The 22,297-nt window shown below is 50.2% G+C and overlaps 7 protein-coding genes across 7 annotated transcripts; 3 read left to right on the top strand and 4 right to left on the bottom strand.

Annotated features, from left to right (window-relative positions):
* The first annotated feature begins 1,236 nt into the window (after nt 1-1,236).
* Nucleotides 1,237-4,313, top strand: FOBCDRAFT_298700 (uncharacterized protein). The gene has a single exon (XM_031190436.3). It carries the CDS (start codon nt 1,254-1,256, stop codon nt 4,209-4,211), a length of 2,958 nt encoding a protein of 985 aa, XP_031034421.2. The 5' UTR covers nt 1,237-1,253; the 3' UTR covers nt 4,212-4,313.
* A 1,577-nt stretch (nt 4,314-5,890) lies between these two features.
* Nucleotides 5,891-6,706, bottom strand: FOBCDRAFT_53396 (ubiquitin-conjugating enzyme/RWD-like protein). The gene is made up of 2 exons (XM_031190439.3): nt 6,508-6,706; nt 5,891-6,457 (listed from the first exon to the last, which is right to left on the bottom strand). The coding sequence occupies exons 1-2, from the start codon at nt 6,526-6,528 to the stop codon at nt 5,999-6,001; spliced, it is 480 nt and encodes a 159-aa protein (XP_031034424.1). The 5' UTR covers nt 6,529-6,706; the 3' UTR covers nt 5,891-5,998.
* A 665-nt stretch (nt 6,707-7,371) lies between these two features.
* On the bottom strand, nt 7,372-10,301 carry FOBCDRAFT_323131 (Chs5p-Arf1p-binding proteins-domain-containing protein). The gene is made up of 6 exons (XM_031190440.3): nt 10,045-10,301; nt 9,866-9,992; nt 9,687-9,817; nt 9,347-9,627; nt 8,294-9,297; nt 7,372-8,245 (listed from the first exon to the last, which is right to left on the bottom strand). The coding sequence occupies exons 1-6, from the start codon at nt 10,065-10,067 to the stop codon at nt 7,703-7,705; spliced, it is 2,109 nt and encodes a 702-aa protein (XP_031034425.2). The 5' UTR covers nt 10,068-10,301; the 3' UTR covers nt 7,372-7,702.
* A 139-nt stretch (nt 10,302-10,440) lies between these two features.
* Nucleotides 10,441-16,868, top strand: FOBCDRAFT_168442 (uncharacterized protein). Its single transcript, XM_031190441.3, has 4 exons — nt 10,441-10,575; nt 10,626-10,700; nt 10,753-14,780; nt 14,829-16,868. Exons 1-4 carry the CDS (start codon nt 10,573-10,575, stop codon nt 16,729-16,731), a joined length of 6,009 nt encoding a protein of 2,002 aa, XP_031034426.2. The 5' UTR covers nt 10,441-10,572; the 3' UTR covers nt 16,732-16,868.
* A 114-nt stretch (nt 16,869-16,982) lies between these two features.
* FOBCDRAFT_264314 (uncharacterized protein) lies at nt 16,983-18,114 on the bottom strand (the record flags this gene model as incomplete). The annotated part of the gene is made up of 5 exons (XM_031190443.3): nt 16,983-17,157; nt 17,209-17,361; nt 17,410-17,510; nt 17,556-17,983; nt 18,031-18,114. The coding sequence occupies 5 exons, from the start codon at nt 18,112-18,114 to the stop codon at nt 17,051-17,053; spliced, it is 873 nt and encodes a 290-aa protein (XP_031034428.2). The 3' UTR covers nt 16,983-17,050.
* Nucleotides 18,115-18,717: 603 nt separating this feature from the next.
* Nucleotides 18,718-20,507, bottom strand: FOBCDRAFT_264315 (P-loop containing nucleoside triphosphate hydrolase protein). The gene is made up of 2 exons (XM_031190444.3): nt 20,296-20,507; nt 18,718-20,246 (listed from the first exon to the last, which is right to left on the bottom strand). Exons 1-2 carry the CDS (start codon nt 20,488-20,490, stop codon nt 18,984-18,986), a joined length of 1,458 nt encoding a protein of 485 aa, XP_031034429.1. The 5' UTR covers nt 20,491-20,507; the 3' UTR covers nt 18,718-18,983.
* Nucleotides 20,508-20,647: 140 nt separating this feature from the next.
* FOBCDRAFT_231789 (Brix domain-containing protein) lies at nt 20,648-22,218 on the top strand. The gene is made up of 2 exons (XM_031190445.3): nt 20,648-21,140; nt 21,190-22,218. Exons 1-2 carry the CDS (start codon nt 20,709-20,711, stop codon nt 22,120-22,122), a joined length of 1,365 nt encoding a protein of 454 aa, XP_031034430.2. The 5' UTR covers nt 20,648-20,708; the 3' UTR covers nt 22,123-22,218.
* Nucleotides 22,219-22,297: the final 79 nt, after the last annotated feature.

The raw sequence follows: 22,297 nt of genomic DNA on the forward strand, positions 1-22,297 counted from the left end.
CTGAGTGAGTCCAGTCGCTCTCCCTTGTCTCATTTCTCTGTTCCCTGGATTTCTCTCCGTCCGGGCTGTTCAATCCGCCCAAGACTTTTGTCTGATATAGTCCCCCATTCGAACAAACAACAACAAAATAAATGCACGACCAAGCTTCCTCCCTCTAGCTTCTCGACTTCCAAGTTTGCAAATCAATTCAACCTCCGATTCTCGGTTCAATCACTCGTTTGGGTACATCTCGTCTCCCTTTAGAGCCGGACTTCTCATTACAGCGGCGCCCAAGCTCCCCTGCTGGTGCTGTTAGCGACGAATTACCCCCCTGTCGGCTGGTTTTTGGGCCTGGGCTGGGGCTGCGGAATATCCTTGTCGTTGAAATTCAACCTACCCGCCCTGCCAATCCAATCCGGCTTCCCCGTCCCTGTACAGAAAGTTAACGCTCCGTGCAGGGTGCTGGCTGTGCTTTCTTTGCGTATTTGCGAGTTTTTCGTTCTTAATGTACTCTTGGACCTGGACCTGAGCACAGGCTGAAGCCATTCATTTGTTCTTCTCATCACTTTCGAAGCTGGAACTGGATGCCGGCTGGGTTGTTTTGTCTGTGTCAAGGCGAAATTCGGCGTCCTTTCTTTTAACCTAACCGTGGGGTCCATCTCTCGACACCCATCATTTTCCACAGGAATCATACCTTTGACCAGCCCACACCGAATCCGCCTTTTCTCCAAAGACCAACTCTTTCTCGCATTCGTTCTTCAACACCGATCGACTTCTTGGTTAGATAGCTGTGCTTGTGACTGAGGTTCTTGCCATCATTTTTTGTGCGGCTTGTTTCGAAACTCTGGAACGATACTCGACCCTCGCTCACGAACCGCCGAAACCTTCACCACCAAAGCAACCGCTTTTTTTTGCTTCTGGCCCGGCCTTTGCCAAATTCCAGTTGCGGATCGAATACCTTGTTCTAGAACCGACAGCAATGGCCAAGAGCTATTGCTGCATTTTATCAAATACGATCTCTTCATTTTCAGATATCTGCGCTGCTACGGTCGGCGCACCTTGCCGGAGGACGCAGTACAGTGACTAACTGAACGTTACCAACTGCATCACCGACGAAACGACGAACACGACCAAAAATTCGATACCCTTGCACACAAAGCGAAACTTCGTTTTGTAAGCAAATTTATACCTGCCCGCTGGGCGACCATAGTTTTTGCCAGCCTCTGGCGCCCAGCAGCAGCATCTGATTCCACGACTGCCAAGTGCATCACACCATGACTCCCCTCGCTATTTCTGTACCCGACGCTCCGGGTTCACCACATGCAACCCGAGGCAAGTTTGCCTTTTATGGTAATCGACAACGGGATAGTGAGAACAGTAGCCTTGCACCAGGTACCTCGACAAGTGATGCATCACCTTATGCATCGCCTATGACTTCACCATCAATGTCTCCGTTAGCATCTCCTCGGGTTCAGATAGTGCCGTTTGGATCAGCCTACCGACATACTCGCCAACCCTCTGATGAGTCTCTGTCACATTTACCTCCTTTGCCAGTTTCACCAAGATGGGATTCAATGTCAAACCCTTCAAGATTTATTCTTGGACAGTCAATATCACAACGAGCAGGATCACCATTTGACTCTCCGCACTCGCCCTCACCTTTAAGCTACGATACTGCGGCAAGCACTCCTGTCGAATCTCGAAACACGTCTCCGACATTTCTGACATCCAAATCGTCACTGGCTGACCTGCGCGCCTACGACAGCCTACCACCCACCGTGGAGAACTTCTCGCGGCCGCGGAAGCAAAGTATCCGCCAGCCAATGACAGACGCGCCTAAGCCACGACCAGTCCACAGTACCCTGGCTACCGCTACCGCTACCGCGACTGCGACCGCTACATCGCCCTCTACCCCCGGTCTCAATCCCGCCGACCAGTACCTGGAGCTTGTATCACCTTCGCAACATCCCTTATGGCCTCCTCCTCCACGTCCCCGCGGTCCTTCAGTTTCATCTTGTCAGTCTTCATCTACCTACCACTCGGTCCTATCTCCACCTTCCAACGACTTTTATGAGCCTCGAGCGCCCCGTGCTCGGACGGCCAATGGTGCGACAGCTTCCGCCGCACGGCCACCATTAAGCTACTCCAACCCAGGGTCGGCCTCACCGAGCCCTGTCGTCGCCCCGTGGATGAGTGGTGAAGAATTTAGATCGAGCTTTCGCTCTCAATTCACAGAATCTACTGCTCCAGGAACTGCAGTAACTGAGAGAAGTAGCGTCCTTACAAAGGACAGCTCCGTCACATCATTATATCCGAGCCCTGAAGGCGAAGGGGAGCAAGAAGTCAACCCTGAAAACGACAACGACCCCGAACACGACGAACCGAGCATTGAGGATGTTATGGGCATGTACGAGCAAGGTTTCGACGACGACGAAGACGACGTGCACTACCCTGATCATCACAACAGAAATTCTCGCCCCGTGACATCAACCTCAGACATGGATCAGCGACACAGCATCAGAGACGATGCAGATGACGAGGATTTTCCTCAACGCAAGGTTCAAGAGTCCAACTCGACCCTTGACATGGAGATTCGAATGTCCAAGATGATCTTCACCCATCCAGCCTTCACATCATCAGTTCCTCATATCGCCGAAAACTACGGTCGCGGAATGAACGAAAAGCGAGATTCGGCCAAGTCTTTGGACTCTGAGCCTTCTCTTAATGAACAACCTTCTTCCGCTGTCGAACCAACTCCCACAAGCGCACCACCTGTCTCCGCGCCCCTCTCACCCGTTGGTGAGCCTTCCGAGCGACCCGAAACCCCTGAATCTGGACGCAATATGGGCTACGCTTCGGAGCCCGCACCTGAACCAACACCGACAGCAGCACCCGCACCCATTCCTGAGCCTCAGCCTGTACCTGAGCCAGTATACGCCCCTCCACCACCTGTTATTGCACCTGAACCTGTCGAGCCTGAGGACCCTGGCGCTCGTGACCGATACGGCTTCAAGAAGGAGAACCAGTACGTGACGCGGCAGCAATACGATACCTGGAATGCTGGATACACCGAGTACCTGGCACGCCGCCGGAAGAAGTGGAATGCCTACCTCAAGGATAACGCTCTCATGACAGATCACCCCAACCGATTCCCTGCTCCCAACGCAAAGACAAAACGCTTTGTTCGCAAGGGCATTCCTCCGGAATGGCGCGGTGCAGCTTGGTTCTACTACGCTGGTGGTCCCGCCATTCTGGCAAAGCACTCGGGTCTCTACGATAAGCTAACAACTAAGCGAGCTAAGGACGTGGATGCTGAAGCTATCGAGCGAGATTTGCATCGGACATTCCCTGACAACATTAAGTTCAAGCCTCCCGGCGGGATGGACACGGCATCGAGCAGCGCTAGAGAAAGCCAATCAACAATGTCGGACTCTACTCGGGGCTCTAGCCCAGCGCCCCCCAATGTGGACGGAGAGACACCAATCATCACTTCTCTTCGCCGCGTGCTCCATGCCTTTGCTGTCTACAACCCTCGGATCGGATACTGCCAGAGCTTGAATTTCCTTGCTGGTCTTCTCCTTCTGTTTGTTGACACTGAGGAGCAGTGCTTTTGGCTTCTCAATGTCATTACACGCATCTACCTCCCCGGCACCCATGAGATGAGTCTCGAGGGCTCCAAGATTGATCTGGGCGTTCTCATGACTGAGATGCGTACCTCCATGCCTGCCGTCTGGGACAAGGTCGGTGGCGAGCTTGAGGCTGATCCCAACTCACGACCCTCAACAAGCAAATCCATTCGCCTCACTCGTTCGCGTCGCAAGGAACTCGCACGCATGTCAACACCAACTGACCGACTTCCACCAATCACTCTTTGCATGACGGCTTGGTTTATGAGTTGCTTCATTGGAACGCTCCCGATTGAGACTACTCTCCGCGTGTGGGATGTCTTCTTCTACGAGGGTTCCAAGACTCTGTTCCGCATTGCACTAGCCATCTTCAAGCTGGGTGAGAGCGAGATTCGGGCTGTAGCCGATCCTATGGAAATGTTTGGTGTCGTGCAATCGATGCCTCGCCGGCTGATCGACGCTAACGCCCTTATGGAGGCTTGCTTCAAACGACGGAATGGCTTCGGGCACCTCAGCCAGGTCCAGATTGATGAAAAGCGTCAGCAACGACGAGCTAAGGCGCAGCTGGATCGAGTCCGTCAGGGCAAGACGTGGAACGTGGGATAGTCGGAGTCGGAGAACAGCCACCACTGTCTACCCCGACCCGAAACACCAGGAAATTAAACGTCTGAGCCGCGCCAACATTATCACATCACCTCAACCCTTCAACACTCCTTCAACATCTCCTTTTACTACCTCATCTTCTTTCTCATTTCGGTACACCCTGGCTCGCACTGAAACAGGTGTGAGCCACCGAACCTTATCATGGAATGGCGTTTCAATGGAAGGCATGGTCTATTTCTCGATTTAGCCGGCATTATGTCTTCGTTTTTTTCTTTATTCACTTTCATACTCAACCTTCCTTTCAAAATTTCCTTTATTTCTTTTTCAGCTCCCTAATATTCAGAGGAGCTCGTTCACAATGTCTTAAAGCAGCGGGGAGGGACCAGCGTTGGACGGCTGGAATGTACAGGATGGAATGGAACCTAAAAAAGGAACATTGTTTTACACTTGATGACGATGGTTTACGGCTGCATTGCGACAAGACAAAAAAAGCACCACCAACCTTACAGCACTCTTGTAGGGAAGAAAAAGACTTCTTACGGAGGGAGGCATGGCTAGGATGCAAAGGACTGGCAAAGCCAGGCGGTGTCTGATTTTCATATAGATGGGGGGAAAATTATGTATGAACTGGGTAGAACCTTATTGTCGAGGAGTAGATTTGGGGGAAAACCTTTTTTGATACCCTAATGGAATGAAAGATAATTACATGACTGTTCTATTTGCCTCCGCGCGAGGTCTATTGATGTCCCACCGTTGTCCACACGCTTCGATCTGTCTGAGACAAGGTGATCGGGATATTTACTCGTGATAAATGATCATGTCTCATGATGAGTCTTGTGAGCATGGCCAAAAGTGAGACAAAAATCAGCCATGTTGCGCTGAAATAACTGAGAAGGATTGAACAGGTATGCTGACACTGACACTGACACTGACACTGACCTTGAGACTGGAGTATTCTCAGAAGGATGCAAAAACTAAAGTGTCAAAGTTGAGCGTTTGTCATACTAAACACATCTGATCTAGGATTTCTCACTTGGGACTAAGGTCTCACGTTTCCATTCATCCGACTTCAGCTGAGTTAGCTTCAATCAGCAGTGAGTTTCATGACATAGCATGACAAACATTGTTGCTTACCAGGCTCGCCCTTGAGAAATTCTACGTATACCATAGCACGTCTTTCGCCATGACACCAAAGGACTGGCAAAGATTACCTGATGTACATGAGTCCACAATGATCTGGAGGACTTTGTGATGAGAGAGAAGTCGTCTTTCGTCGCTGTAGTTCATCTGGATTTTCCTTTCCAATAATGATATACTGATAGAAAGCCTGGAGAGGCATCAAGATACATCATGTGTGTTCGCTATTCCATTTAGCTGATCTCGCCCTTTTCAAGCGTTCGCTATAAAAGTCCCAAGACACCTAGCAAGATGCCTCCTGATGCCACGCAACCAGTTTCTGAACCTTCCTTGCTCTTGTCGCTCCCCCTCCCCCTCGTAAGTCGATGTGATGATATCTTCCACTAAATCAATCCGGAGTTGGTCATATTCTAGTTGTCTTTGTGCTACTTCCTGCATGATTTCCCATGCCTGTTCTCTTTGCTGTGGACTTTGATGGTCCAAAGGCAATGGGGGCGTAGCATTCTAGGGTGTGTAACGTGTCTCAGCCTTGTTACTGGTATTTGTGGTCTGAAATACGATTGAGGTGCAAGAGCGGGAGGCGCAGACGTAGCATCTATACCGAAAGGTCCTGGTATTACGACGCAGCACCCGTTGATTCCATGGCTGTCATTCTAGGCAACTGGAGGGAAATCAGGTGAACCCATTGCATACTGCTCAACTTGTTTCTTGGCGGTTTTATTAAACTCGGCACGGTTGTTCTGATACTCTTGAGCAATGCGCTCCTCAAGAGGGCTGTCGATCTGGGGCTCCTCTAGGAGATTACGAAGGCCCTCGAGAACGGCGCGGAGCTGCGTGCTAGGTTTCCAAGCATCGGGCTTGAGGAGGCCAAGGCAGATGTTGCCTTGGCCGTCGTTTGTGACGTTGGGGTGATAGATCCGAGTGACGAACTTGACGACAGGCGGCTTGAAGGGGTACCCAGTTGGCAGGGTCAGGACGATTCCGAATTTGCCTGGGTAGTAGGGAGATGACTCAGGTGCCGTGAGCGTTACATGCCAGGTGTAGATGGACTCATCAGGTGGGAGGGAAACGGTGAAACCCTCAGGCGGGTTTTGAGAAATCTCAGCGAATTCCTTGAATATGTTAATCGGTGGTATCAAGAATGGAAGGGAGGAGGATTTACCTTTGTGATACGCTTGGACATTGTCGGACGATGTAGCTATTACCTAGCTTTTCTTATGGATGGGGGATGATGTTGTGCCTCTCCTTCACTTGCGGGGATATTCTCTTGATAGTCTCGATATTGAAATGATGATGGGTTGAGCGATAGACTGTTTGCGTGATGTAGATGCAGATGTAGATGTTGAAGTTGGAAGCAGGAGGTGTAGAAGGAAAGGAAAGGTATGACGATGGTGGGGTACCTTGCTGCTGTTGGAGGCAACAGCTATCGATGTACCTACGAAGCTTAGCGTGCCGTACCTTGCCTGCAATCCATCACCCAGGAAGCAAGAAAACTTCTGATGCTAAGCCAGGCTGCCAAAATTAATTGGTCTAAAGGCCTGCTAAGATATAAGTACCTAACTTATCTAATTCTTTTTCTCACTGAGGATCAGGGTCCTAAGTTTTCTTGCCCCCCCCTACCTTAGCCATTTTAAAGCTTCTGTGGGGCAGGCTCATTGATGAAACGTAGTGGAGCAGTGAAGTTATGAGCGAGAACCTTCAGGTTGCAGTGCTTTGAGGAAACGCGTCCATTACTATGGGATATTGGCGGGACTCTGAAAGAATCGATCTGAGAGACGCGGGAAATTGTGCTGCATGTCAGTGTTTATATAAAAAAATAAAATAACAAGGTTGTCTATATGCTGTCTTGCTCTATTACGCTAAGACATTAGACAGGGCTCAGACAGACTCAGGGAACTCTTTAAGTGTTGGACTCTGATAAACAGTTGAGAAAATATAAGTAATCGGATATAGGATTGAAACAGATGCACATTAGAAGAGCCTGGCTGCCGGAGCACAGCGCATGACGGCATCCTATTTCTCGAGAGGAGACTACTTTCACCCATTGAAGGGAAGGGTTCCAGCATAAGAGCATCAAGTATCGTAGCTGTTCAACACAGAATCAAGGTTACAGGAGATCCAAACCAAGAACAGCCCGAGATACCCAAGGGCCATGCTGCTCATACTGATATACATCGCATTACTGTTCTTCCAACACTGAATCACGCATCACCCAGAAACTCCCTGAACGAAACTTTTACCCTACCAAGGACTTGAATCGTCAATTAGCTTGCTCCTATACCACGCATCTCCCCAATGTATATCTAAACATCCATCATCGACAAACATCCTTTTGAAACAGATCATATCGCTCAATCCTAACCGTCGGTACCACTGCTCCTGAATGTTGCGCACAGCGCAGCATAGTGATGTGTGAGATCCAGCACATTCTGCGGCAAGCTAGTAGCTTGAATGATGCTTCGGACCTTCACTGCTCCCTCGTCCTCGATAAGAGTCCGTATCGTGTGCAGCAGCTCAGGGCTGAACTCGCTGTACCATCGGTACTGCCATGTCACTAGTCGGATGACGGATGCCACCGTCTCTCTTGTGCTCTTGGTCTTTTCAAAGACACGTAGGATGCCCGCGAGGGCCTTGGGGCTGAATCGGATTGATAGGCATGCGCGATACGCCTCGACAGCTTCGTCGACGTGCTGAAGACGCTCGGCGAGAGAACCAAGGATCTCCCACTCCTCTGCCGACTTCTTGTACTGCATCTGCTGGGCACGGTACTGAGCCATCTGGGTACGCCAGATTGTGTAGACACGCAGGTCTTCGTAGAGCACCATGAAGAGGCTGTCTAGCCAGCGCTCACAAAGACGCTTGGTGTTGAGCTTGGACAGATGCTCGTCATTCTTGGTTGTCTGTGAATTGTTAGCTTTGATCCTGCATGATATGTAAATAAAGCCTACCTCACTGTCCGCCTTTGCCTCGCCTGGATCGATAACATTAGAAGGCTTCTCGATCTTATCCTGTTCGCTAGTACCGTTGGTGGCAGGGACTTCCTCGCTGGCTTCCTCAGCTTTGGAAGTGGCCTCATCAAGCTTCTCTGCCTCTTCATCCTCGGTCTCATCATCTTGGTTGACGGTCTGATCAGGTGTGCCCCGTAGACCATCTGTGCTAGGAGTTCTCTTCGCTGAAGAGGCTGGCTGAGTAGCCTCTTGCTTCTCTGTGCGATACTCATCCTCCATCACAAATACATTACTCCTGATCTTCAGCAACTGATCCCAGCCAATCTTGGCCGTCATCTCGGTCAGAATGTCATACGCCTTCTTAAAAGTGCCCCTGTAGGATGCTGCGCGCAGGTTGAGCAAGCTAGGGTCGACCTGTTCTGAGTATCGTGATTCAGGCTCGCTGTCAATCTCGTCAAGGCGAGTTTCGGGGAGGGTTGGCAAGTGAACCTCCTTTGGTTCTGGCATCAGAGGCGTGTCCTTGTCTTGGTAAGTGAACATAGGGCATGAGTTGAGAATGGTGAGCGCATTGTCCCAATCCTCCATAGCTACGTAGACTTGAGCCAGTCTCGCCCAGGTGCTGAACTCGGTTGGGGCAGCGACAGTAGCGCGATCCGCACAGCCAAGAGACATCTTGAGTCTTTCGTCTCTAAGCTCAGGCGTAGGGGCACTCTTGGCCTTGTGCAACAGGAATTCAGCTTGAGTGTCGAGCATGACATAGTCCATAGGAGTCTCTTGCAAGGACTGGTGAAGCGTTCGGACACCAGCAACCTCCTCATGGCCCATGAACATGACCTTTGCCAGTAGAGATGATACCTCAACGCTTTGCGTTCGAAGTTTCTCAAACAAGTTGATTCCAGAGGCATATCGTCCGGTTGTCTCGAGGTACTTGAGCAGACCCGTAGTTAGGTGATTCGACACGTTGGTAGGCACCTGAACCACAGAATCGGAACCCAGCTGCCATCCTAGAAAGTTGGTTAGCCTAGGTAGATTAGCCAGTTTGGGGTGGCATACCCCTAAAGAAGAGCTGTTCTGCGGCATGGAGGAAACGATGCTCGGTTTCAGTGTTTGTAACAGGATTGAATCTTCGAACACCCATGATCTTTCGAATGGTATCGCCGCTGCCATCGTCTGCGTATGAGTAAGCTCGAAGAACACTGCACAGATAAGTCTCCAGCCAAAGCTCCTCCGATGCTTTCCTCTTCTCGCCTCGTTCGTCAACGCAGTAGCTTTCTACGGTTCCGGGGATCGATACGTGTACGCGCATGTCGAGTCGCGAGAAGGCATTGTAGCAGCTATTCAGAATTAGGGCCTGCAATCGCGAATGCAGGGGCGCATAGGAGTCATGACGCACCAGTAGACACCCTCGACAATCTTGTTTGTCGCATTTGGCCCAGATTCTTTGTAGGTTAGGGTATTAATATATGCTGCTAGACTCGCAGAAGAGGATGCATCGACGCCGGTAACATGGTGATAAACGCCAGTCTTCAGAAATTAGTTCCTGGTCTCCCTTGCGCCGAGAAGCTTGCATACCTGTTTAGCTGGGTTTCGCACGGCATGCTTGAGAAGATGAACAAGATCGGGAGGACCAAGTTCTCTTAGACCAGAGAGGGATTCGGTTCGTGCATCGATCGACTCGTGGAGGATCTCCTCGGTGATTCTATCTTGAGATTAGCTACATGAACGCCAAGCATCTCGATGGTGTTGCGCACTCAGGGACCGCTGGCGCGACCATGACGACGAGCTCCTCGTGAACCGCTAATGAAAATTTAGAGTCGAAATTGTGGCGAGGATTGTTGAAATTGACTCGTCTAGGGGATAAAGAGGGAAAAGTCGAGGTCGGTTGCGATCTCTTTGTTCTCGAATCGAGGACTGCGGAGCTGGCGTAAGATGTGGAAGCCAACAGTTGCTGGTCCCTCCCTAAGATCTGGCCTTGCTCTCCTTGATAGCTGGAGCTACGTACTGAGTTAGTCCAGGCCACGTTAGGGGCCGTGCAGCTCTAAACACCGCCACATCCACGTGCTCCTACCGCAACAAACCGAGTCTCTGTGTGGCGTAATGGGGCTGAAATGATCCGCGTCTTAGAACGCGCTTTCGTCAGGGCAATTAATGAGGTGGACATCTGCTAAGCATGTCGAATTGACCCCAAACTCTCATCAAAATAGCCAACTTCTTAGGATATATCCTTTATCGCAAACACGAATGTCGGCTGTTGCTTTAGAAGCATTGCGACCGCCAATATGGTACGATGCCCAGATGTTGGAGAGAATCTTTGCTAATTAAATATTTAAAGCCGGCATTCCAAGCAATCAACCTCGAGCCAGAGGATAATATCGATGAACAAATCGATACCACAAAGGAGATTCATGTGAGATTGATAGCTAACTAAACAATCGCGCACACTAACTGACCTATTCCAGGTCGACGAAGCTCTAAAAAGGTTCCAGAATGCCTTAAAACTCCATGCACAAGGACCCCGATCGCGCGAAGCTGCCGAAACCGCATACAACGAGCTATTCGAATCCGAGATCTTCAAATACCGAGAAGCCAAAACTGACTACGAACGAGCAGAGCGGCATGCAGACGGTCAACCAGATGTGTCCAACTTGGACCATTCCCTCACAGATGGAGGATTAGATGTCGATGCCGGAGGGGCAGATGGTGTCGCTGCTAGTCTTGCTCAAGCGCTCTACTTATCCTACAAAAACTACGGCCAGTTCTTTGTCGACAAGTACAAGGACGAGTCTACCTCAAATCCGGCATTCAAGGAAAAGACCCGACTGAAATATCATGACGACCATGGAAACAAAGTTTTGGATAGCTGGATGACTGCTTTGGACCAGGACCCATCCGATCCAGAGCTCTGGAGAAGGGCTGCTCGATTCGCTGGCGCCATGAATAGCCACCGTATCAAGCGGTATTGTCTTGAGGCTGCGATTGAGTTGGATGACGACCCGGCTGTTGTGGAAGTTGAGCCTCCCTCTTTAGCAGAAGGCATGGCAGGTGAGCAGTTGAAGGACCAACTGCAGCTTCTTGGCGACGAGATGGCTCTATCGCATCCAATAATGGCTCCCTGGCTTAAGAAGAAAATGCCTGCTCTTCTCAAGCGTCACCTTGATCCCATCCCCTTTCTACCAGACCCGACTAGGTCATTAATACCACCCAAAGACCCCGTTACTCAGGATCAGACTGTGGAAGACACAGAAATGAGGGAAGCCGAGGATGCAAGCCGCAGCGACCCCAAGACAGTGTCCTCCTGGGCAAGTCTTGGTGATGAACTCATAAATTGTCTTGCAAATTCCACCGAGGTATTTGACATATTTGATAAAATCGTACAGAGCAGCGTGGACGAGGTTGTCGTAGAAACACCCTCGAACGACTCTGAAAGCATCAGTTCAGAGATTCAAGTTGCGATAGGAAGGCCGATCCAGCCAGCGGAACCGTCTGAGAAGAGTAGCCCCGAAGCAGAACCCAAGGATCAGAAGGCTGCATCTGAGGCCACCGAAGACAGCCAAAAGGCTGGTGACCAAACCAAAAAAGAAGCCAACGGAGTATCAACAAGAAAACGATCGCAATCTGCAGCGGGACTGCCAGACGGCGCGGAAGAAGAGAATGCGACCGAGAAACGCAGTAAACGAGTTCGACGAAGAGAAACACTACAAGCTGAGGAATCAACTGATCCCAGCACATTAATCGCTAATCAATTGCAGCCTTACCAAGGCGCTGACCAAAACCTATTCCAAATGACCAAGAGCGTTCTGGAAAATCTGGGCGTGGACGACAAGTCGACCTTCGATTTCATCACTGAACTCATCGATTCATGCGCTGTTGAAGATCGACCAGGAAAGATTACGAATCTGGCCGCAGGAGACCTGAGCAGTGCCATTGTTGACTTTCGCGAGGAGGTCGCCAAGGTGTTCTTGCACAAGAATGAACAAGCCCCTCTCGGTCCATCATCTTTCTTGGAGCATGCGAAGACAAGTTCGCAAGACCAGAACTCAACGCCGACTTTCAATGAGACACAGGGCTTAAGGTCGTTTGCTACAAAGGTCGGAGAATCTCGATCGTGGATGACCGTTGAAGATGTCGCATATGAATGGGTCAGAGCTGTTAGCCAGAGCTATGCAACAACCAAGTGGTCCGACAAGATGAAGCTATCTGTAGTCCAAATGCTCAATCATTCGGATTCAGCTTTGCATCAAAGAATCACTGAAAAAATGGAGTTGGCTGCTGGTTCACTCGAGAAGCTGGCCGAGCTCGAAACCATCGTCCCTATGATCTATGAACTTCATATCGACATATACGAACTCATCACCAACCCCAGTAGCGTTGTGGATTATGCAACTCGTATGAAGACCAAATACCGCCTCGGACGGTGGCTTGATGTTGCTTCTGCTTACATCCAAGCACTTGACCGCCCTTCAAATGATGAACTTTCAGCACGTTTCTTATGGACCTCAGTTCTTGTGTCTTCACATTCTGAGCAGCCCGTGCGCGAACACATTCTTCTCATGTGGACATCTCTACGGGATCACCTGGCAGATGAGAAGATCCCAACTATTTCACTGCCAAACAACGTGGTCATGCCAACGATCTCCCCAGAAGCCGCTGATCGCGAAATCTCCAAGCTCACGACAATGGACTTTTTCCTCGGATTGTTTCAGGATAACATGGAGGATCCAGTATCTGTCATTGAGACGCTAGAACCCGTTCTCAACCCTTCTTCAGTCTGCGCCCCCCCCCGGGAGTCAGACTCCGAGAGTCCGGGTACTGAAGCTGATGATGCAAGCTCAAGCGGCAAGCAAAAGAAGTCACTTTCGGACTGTGCAAGTCAGAGCCTGCAAGATCTATGGAAATTTCTTCATAACAGTAGCACAGAGCTTAGGTTGTTTCTGTGGTCACGTTTAGGAGCCGCTTACGATGCTATCGGTTATCCCACCAAGAAATTCTCTTGTTGCCTAAAGAGCATTGAGTTAATCGTATCAGATCTGGAAGGCGAAACATATGCCAACACTCCGGCCGACTCCAGGAAGTTGCTCTTGATGCGCACTCTGAAATCGCTGGATGAGCTACTCATTAGTGCGCTGTACTCTGCGCTCAATGATAACACTGCTTTCGAAATTATTGACGACGCTCACATCAAATCCACCACTGCCGCGCTCGCCAAGGTCAACTGTTTACTGCACGTGTCGAGCCTCTGCGAAGACGAGGTTCGTATTGGCCTCAAGACAGAACGTCCTGGCAATGCTGCTTCGAAAGCAGCCCTCCAATCACTCAAGAACAAGTTGAAGGAAATGCAGATTCGTGCATGGTGCCTCCAATACACCATGTTCAAGGCTGGCATCAACGAGGACAATTGCATAATCGGGCTCGAGAAGGACCTGGCTGACTTCCTCGCCGCCATCCACCAGGTTATTGGCATTCGCAAGTTCTGCAAAGCTTCCAACAAGATCTTCCTCAAGGTTATGCGTGTCGAACTTCTCAAGCTCAAGAACATTGAGAACTGGGAAGACTATCTTGGACAAGTGCTCTACGATTTACATGGCCTCAAACTTGGGGCAGGCGTTTGGGAAGTCCAGGATCATGCCTGTCCTCCCGAGAAGCTTGAGAAGCGACAGACCATGCAACTCGTGGAGAGGGTTACTATTCTCGCGAATCGCATGCCCATGAAAGATCTCCTCAAGTCAGATCTCAAGACAACAATTGATCACATGCAGCAGACTCTTGGCCAGGCAAAGTCAACGTCTCAGATGTATCACAATCTCCGCAACTTTACCGAATACTTGAAGAGGCCTATACACCCACTGCGTCTGTACAGAGCCCTTACTGGGGAAGTTTCAGTCGACGCTGTGTCTGTTAACACGCCGGAGACCATCCTCGCGACTCATGGCTGGTTCTTTTTGCTCGGCATGATGGCTCTCACTAAGTTCAAGGGTGTCGACTTGAATCGTAGACAGACTCCTGGCGCAACCGACGATTTGCGTATAGGTGCGACTTTCTTGCGACTCCAACTTCAGTTCACTGCAGACAGATGGGATGCCTGGTTCCGGTTGGCAGAATGCTTTGACTACGAACTGGATGAGTCGGTTCTTTGGACTGCTGACAAGATGAACAAGGACCGACCTGAGCTGGTCAAGTTCCAGCGAAATGCTATCCATTGCTATACCCTCGCGCTTTCACACTCCCGTAACGTGGAAGTTGAAACGCACGATGGAGACCCTTTGCATGACTTGTATCACAAATTTGCTATGCGAATGTATGCCTCGAGCCGTGAGCCATTCGCTATGGAACCGTTCCATCACTCTGATCAAGAAAGGTACTTTATCGAGGATATGGGAGCTGGAACCTTCAAGAAGATTTTGCACCCGCAAATGAATGAGTACAAAGTCTGGAAATTTGCAGCCAAGCTGTTCAGGATGGCAATGCAACGAAAGCCAACCGATTGGAAGTAAGTTGAAGCTCCCGCGCAGGTGTATGCCGAGTCTAACAGAGACAGGAACCCGTACATGCTTTCCAAGTGCTACTGGAAGATGTACCAGACCTCTGATGACCAACTCGACGTCAAGGACATGAAGTCCAAGATCAGCATTGAACTACTGATTCATACACTTAAGAAAGCAGTCAAGGTAGCGCACAATGCTCGACGGGGTAGGAACAGCGATCCTATCCTCGAGCCACATTACAAGATAGTTTCCATTTTACACAAGCTGGTGATTCGAGGAGACTTACCATCTAAAGACGCTGCTGCGATCTTAGCTGAGCAACCATTTGGGCTAGCTGTCAACCCTGATGACCACTTTGCTTCCTTCACAGAGCCTGAAGATTGGGAGGAGTATATTATTCGCAATCTCACCAAGCTCAGAGACAAGGATAAGTCTAACTGGCAGCATCGCATCATCATTAGGCACGCTAGAATCCTGTTCGATGAGGCCAATGAGGCGCAGGGCAGCGATAGATTAGTGGAAGCAAAGGCTGCTTTCGGTATTCTTCGGGACAGCATGGTCACTAAAACGATGGTTATGAATGTCTGGAAGTGCGATGCGGAGCGACCCGGTCGACATCACGTTTACACAGAGCAATACGTCCGTTTCATGACCAAGCTATTGGTCATTATGTCAGATCGCAATAATCTGGAGCAGCTTCTGAGACGTCTTCGAAAGAAGGGTGCAGACTATTACCACTTCACCGATTTATGGCAGTCTTGCTGCATGGCTTACCTCAAGCTCTTACGAGAAGGTTACCATGTGTCACCAGTCTCAGACGACGTGTTCAAGTCTCTTTCCAGCGAGGAGTTCGAGGTTATTGGAGAGAGAATCGCAGACTGGGCCGCAAGCGACGGTGCTGACATTCCATTGTTCAACTGCATGAAGGAAACCATCGAGCTGAAGAAACTCAATGCTAATCTTATGAAAGTGGCACCCATTGATGATCTTCTGAACGATTGTTACTCCAGGATCTACTCTGAGATAGCCAAGACACTGCCTGGCCCAGACCCTAGCAAGGTCGTGGAGGAGCGACACCATGCTAAAGAAGTTGCGGCCCAGCTCGAAGCAGCGCAAGCAGAGGCAAAAGCCACCAGCTCGCTCGCAAATATTCTCAATGCGCCCAATGGACAGGAGAGCATCACAGGCACAGCAACTCCCATGGAGACAGAGAAGCATGAGGCTGCACCACGGGCACGAAAGCTTGGCGTCAGACGACCCGATGTCTTGCGCAAGGCTGAGCAAGCAGTCGTCCGAGCTCTGGAGGCGCCCAAGTCAAGCAAGAGCAGAGTTGGCAGTGTCTCGAGCGGTAAGCGTGGTAGCCACACGCCTATTCAGCATGCAAGCGATGCGGGCAGCGATGAGGAAGCTGATGCTCAGATTCGACGAGAAGCTGGACACGACGTTGATGTTGATATGAAGGATGCTGGAGATGAGCATGAAGAAGAACACGAAGAGGATCACGAAGACCATGAGGAAGAGCACGACGAGGACCATGAAGATGGCGTGGATGATGACAACGGCGAAGAGCACGCCGAGGATAAGGCTGAGAGTGAGCCAGGCAGTATTCACGATTCAGCCGATGATGAGAGTGACCTCAGCGATGTCCCTGAGGACTACGATGAGGAAGTGCCTCCCGGGCTTATCTTCCCAAACCTCAGACAACATACCGACGAGTCCAGCGGCGAAGACGCTGATAGTGAAAGTGAGGGAGACGACGAAGCTGAAGAGAGCGATGGCGAAGAAGAGGCCGAGGAAGAAGAGGAACACGACGAGAGTCGTGAGGACGGCGAAGAAACTCTGGGTAACGAGGATACAGAGTTGGCGGATGGTGAAGAGGAAGAAGAAGAGGTTGACGGCGATGAACGACGAGAGAATTGGGACGCAGACGATTCCGTGAGGGCTGAAGCGTGGTGATTATGTTTTTTCTACGGCGAATTGGCGTCTCAAGGCAGTTTTACTGGGTATCACTATAGGTAGAGGCTGGGATTGGGATAACTATCTGCTGTATCATTATTACACTTAGAATTACCAAAGAAACGATTCGTCACTGGCAAGAAGATGGCCTCAAAAGAATGCCGTTACACACTTTTAACCTTGATAACACAAGGCTGGCACTCCACGAGTTTATGAATACAATATAATTCCTAGAGTTATACCACACGGATGATAGAAGAGAAAGTCAGCCCTTCCGGAAGGACTTGATCACTACTCGTACCATTCTCTGCCGTCTAATCTATTCATCGACAAAGATATCGTCCTGAGCGCCGTCCATGAACCCCATTCGCTGGTTGTAAGTAGGAGTCTTGCCATTAGGGGGGTTGACGTTGTTGCCTTCAGCCTCTGCACGATATTAGTCACTAACAACCACAAACTCGGTCGAGATAAACTCACGGTTCCATGCCATCATCTGCTTGGGTCCAGGGACACACTTGGTAGGGTTGTCACGGCAGTAGACAGGAGGCTTAGGCTTGCCGAGCTTCTTGGTGGAAGTACTGCCAGTGACTTTGCAGCGATGGTTCTGCATGTACATGTTTGGCTGGCCACCTGTTCATGGCGTCAGTTATGCTTTCGTATACAAGAGGAGAAACTTACAGCCATCGGGGATCCAAAGCCACGCGCAGTAGCAGCCTTCTTCAGGGCATGCAGGCATATCGGCTGGGACGTCGTACCAAGTCTCGCGAAAGAAAGGAGAGCTGTTTCGTCAGTTTTGGATCATGAGTCTCAGACTGGAGTCTTACTAGTATCGCACAGAGAAAACAACAAGGTTATCCATGGTGACCTTGCTGATATCGCTCTCGTACGAGATAGCCCAGGCCGTTCCACCAGTTGACTCAATGTTCTTGGTGTGCAACTCTCCACCCGAGCCATCACCACCATCCATGAGACAACCGCCCTCAGGGCCTCTCCAAGGCATAGAGCGGTTCTTGCCATCCTGCCATTCTGTAGTCAACTCTCCCTTGTAAGAGAGTGTCGTGAAGGCACGGTTGTTGGCGAGTTCGGTCATGAAGGATTTCCCGGCTGGAAGCTCAAGGAACTCGCCCTTGGGAGGAGGCACGGCATCGCAGCCACGATCGGCTTGCATCCACCATTTGGACTTGGGGAGATCGTAGAGAGGGTTCACGGCGAGGTTGGTGTTGGCGTTGTCGACAGAAGAGTCATTGCCGCCCTAGAGAGTCAGAATGGAGTGATGAGATGATGGCAGGAGAGGTTTACTTTGCAGTACATGCCCTTGTTCCAAGAAGCAATGTGAGCACTCGCAGAAGCGACGAGAGTGAGAAGAAGAGTAGAAGTATACATGATGAAAAGAACGTAACGATATCAATCAATGAATGGACAGTGTAATCAATACACCTATAACGAACGAAACTACAGACCAAAAGCATTCCTCATTCTCTCATTCATCAACTTATATATATACAACTCTGCTACACGAAACAATTACACCAAAAACTCCTTTCATCTCAAGAGGGTGCAACTTCTGGGAGCGGCCGCCTTTAGAACAACAGGGATAAGAGATGGAGTTTGGTGCTGGCGAAACAAAAGCTGACATGCGCGAAGCCATTCGGGGTTAAAGCACGAGCGTTGAAACTTGTGAAGATCTTCGTGATCCCTGCGTAGAGCGGCCGCTTTACTGGGACGGGGTTGTTTCAGACCTTGCTTGGCTGAGGAAGGACCGGATGATTTTATTGATGATTCATAAGGCTGAAGAGTGAACAGCTAGAATTAGAATTGAGAATGTCAGTGGCTCAAGAGCTGAAGTTAATGAGGAGGTTGCCTAAAGCTTAGTCAATTGGGTTTGATCGAGTTGGACTCATGACCTTTGAAGCTTTGACAAGGAGAATGTAAGCGGGCTTGGCAGGCTGGGCTGATGAACTGTGATTAAAGTGGGAGAGCTGAGGGCAACTTTGAAACACGAAATATCTTTAGTGATAGTAAGTAAATGAATTAACTCGTCATCTAAATTAGAGGATCCTTCGTCGATGCACTCATCGTATAACCTCAAGCGGCCTACAGCCACTACAGGTGACAAATGAGCAATCCACATCTCCTGGCCAAGATAGACATTGAAACACTGAAGCAAGCATCGAAGAATCCTTCGACTTTGACACTTTTCCCCCAACCAAAACAACGCCGAACTGCCGAAACTCCAGTCCAGGCACCAGCACTTAACCCTCCTCCTTGTCCATGTCGTCTCTCCCCCGCTTGCCGCCCTTCTTGCGTCCGCCTTTCAATGTGCTGCCCTTTTTGCCTCTCTCTTCGGTGAAGGACTTCATCTCGACTCTGGCGTGGCGTTGGGCTTCCTCAACTCGGGTCTGGAAAGTGAAGACCTCTTCCTTCTCGGTGGGATACTCAGTGAGCTTCTTGCCGAGGGCAGCCTCGATTCGCGTGAAGATCTCGACATCGTACTGTGTCACCACGCTGATGGCGATACCAGACTTTCCAGCACGGGCTGTTCGTCCGACTCTGTGAATGTATGTCTTGCTATCCTGGGGGAGATCGTAGTTGAGAACAACGTCGACCGAGGGAATATCCAGACCACGGGCGGCGACATCGGTAGCAACAAGAATATCTCGTGTGCCGGAGCGGAACTTGTTAAGGGCGCCTAGACGGGAAGTTTGAGAGAGCTGGCCGTGCAGAGGAATGGCGCCAAATCCAAGGGTCCTTAGCAGGATAGAAATACGCTGTGTCTCCCAGACTGTTCGAGTGAAGATGATTGTGGACTTTCCAACATGCTCGTTAATCAAGTAGATAAGATAAACGTCCTTGCGGACATGAGGAATAAAGATGTAGTGCTGGAGCAGAGTCGAGACGGTCTGGTACTTGTTGGAGCTGATGCTCACACGAACGGGATCTCTCAAACTGGCACGCTGAAGACTCTCAATCTTGGAGCTAATTGTCGCAGAGAAAAGATAAGTGCGTCGCTCGCGGGGAATGAACTTGAGAATCTTGTCGATACTAGGTCCAAAGTCCATATCCAGAAGTCGATCGGCCTCGTCCATGATCAAGTACTTGAGGGTTCGTAGCGAAAAGCCCTTGGTCTTCTCAAGATGGTCCACAAGACGACCAGGTGTCGCAACAATAATATGAGGCTTCTTTCCGAGAGCAATGGCCTGGGGTACCATATCAAGACCACCGACAATCACAGCGCATCGTAGAGAAATGAGCGATCCGAGAGCTTCGAAGGCTTGGCCGATCTGGGTTGCCAATTCACGAGTTGGGGCGAGGACGAGACCGAACAGAGGCTGAGGCTTGTCGAGAAGAGCCTGGAGGACGGGAAGAGCAAAGGCAGCTGTCTTTCCACTACCTGTTTCGGCGAGACCGATAATGTCACGGCCTTCGAGAGCGACGGGGATGGACTTTTCTTGGATGGGCGTGGGGTACTTGTAGTTGAGCTTTTCGCAAGCTTCGCAGAGAGCGTCGACAATACCCTGACAATTGTTAGATACAGAGAGTCAATTAGTAGTTATCAGGACATACGAGATCCTTGAAGGTTTTCTTGGGGGCATCCTCAACTGCTTCCTCAGCAGAAGGCTCCTCTAGAGTAGCGGACTCTTCCTCAGATTGCTCGTCATCAGAAGGCTCAGGCTCAGCTCGAGCAGGTTTCTCCGCAACGACCGGTTTCTTCTTCTTGGGCGCATCGTGCGCGACCTTTCTTCGTTTTGCGCCGAACATGGTGGGCGATGTCTAAGTAAAAGATAGTTCCCACCTCAAAAAAAGATCATCTTTTGTCAAGACTTCACATAAACTTTAGTGGGGACGGCTTATCGCACGTGCGCTAATCTTATCGCAGTCCCCGCCAAACTTTTTTTCTTTTCTGCCATTTGCGACAGGGAGCAGCTCCAAAGCAACTTTTCGACGAGTACAATCTAAACAAAACAAATTTCTTCACAATGGCGCGCAAACGAACAAAGAAGAGAACCCACTTGGGTGCCAGCAATCCCGATGTTGACTCTGCCGGCCATGCATCTGCGAAGGATCCCAAGAGCATGGTTATTCGAATTGGCGCTGGTGAAGTCGGTTCCAGCGTTAGCCAGCTTGCGGCCGATGTGCGAAAGGTCATGGAGCCTGGTACTGCGGCTCGATTGAAGGAGAGACGTGGAAACAGACTAAAGGATTACGCTTCCATGTGCGGTCCTTTGGGTGTTACTCACTTGATGCTGTTTTCGAGATCGGAGAGCGGAAACACCAATTTACGAATGGCTTTGACACCTCGAGGACCTACGATGAACTTTCGCGTGGAGAAATACTCGCTGTGCAAGGATGTTCAAAGAGCTCAGAAGCATCCCAAGGGCGGTGGCAAGGAGTTTATCACTCCTCCTCTGGTAAGAAGTCGTCAATTGTTGTTGACAAGCCTTTCCTAACAATCCACAGCTGGTCATGAACAACTTTACCCGCCCAGACTCGAATAGCAAGTCGAAAGTTCCCAAACACCTTGAATCGCTTGCCACGACCGTCTTCCAATCCCTCTTCCCTCCCATCAACCCCCAAGCTACACCGCTCAAGTCAATCCGACGAGTCCTGCTGCTGAACCGCGAGCAATCGGAGGAAGACGACGGTACATTCATCATTAACTTCCGACACTATGCCATCACAACAAAGTCCACCACAGTATCCAAGCCTCTACGGAGATTGAATGCTGCTGAACAATTCGTCACTACAAAAACAAGCCGGAAGGGCAAGATGCCTAACCTGGGTAAACTTGAGGATGTAGCGGATTTCTTGATTGGTGGTGAGAATGGCGATGGATACATGACGGATGCGACTAGCGGTAGTGAGATGGACACTGATGCAGAAGTTGAGATTTTGGACTCTACGACCCGAAAGGTCTTGTCTGCAAAGGCCCGACAAGCAGCCGCCCAGAACGACGCCGAGCCCGAGGCAGACGAGGAGAACGTTGAGCGTCGTGCCGTCAAGCTCGTCGAACTCGGTCCCCGAATGCGCCTCCGCCTAACCAAGGTCGAAGAGGGTCTCGCCGACGGCAAGGTCATGTGGCATGAGTACGTCCACAAGAGCAAGGAAGAGATCAAGGAGCTCGAGAAGCGATGGGAGAAGCGCCACCAAGAAAAGGAGGCACGAAAGAAGGAGCAAAAGGCCAACGTTGAGCGCAAGAAGGCAGCCAAGGCCAAAGACGGCAAGAAGGATGACGACGATAAGGATGAGTTTGAGTATGACTACGATAGTGATATGGATGTGGATGAGTTTGACAGTGAGGGTCTGGCGGGTGATGCCGAGTTCAAGGTCAATGAGAAGATGGAGGAGGATGGAGAGTGGGAGGACGAGCAGGAGGAGATTGCCAATAGCTGAGTGGGAGACGGCTAGAAGGTTGAGGATTGCATGCTTTGGTTTGGCGTTGTGTATAATGGATTGGGCAATGAATACCTTTGTGATTCTTTGTGATTACATGATGTGTCTATTTGTGAAGTTCACCAAGATGTTGTGCGTTTTAAAGCTGCTCATGATTGTACAGAGGTCATCGTAC

This window comes from Fusarium oxysporum, chromosome IX (assembly GCF_013085055.1).
Source record: "Fusarium oxysporum Fo47 chromosome IX, complete sequence".
In the NCBI taxonomy this organism is placed as follows: Eukaryota; Fungi; Ascomycota; class Sordariomycetes; order Hypocreales; family Nectriaceae; genus Fusarium; species Fusarium oxysporum.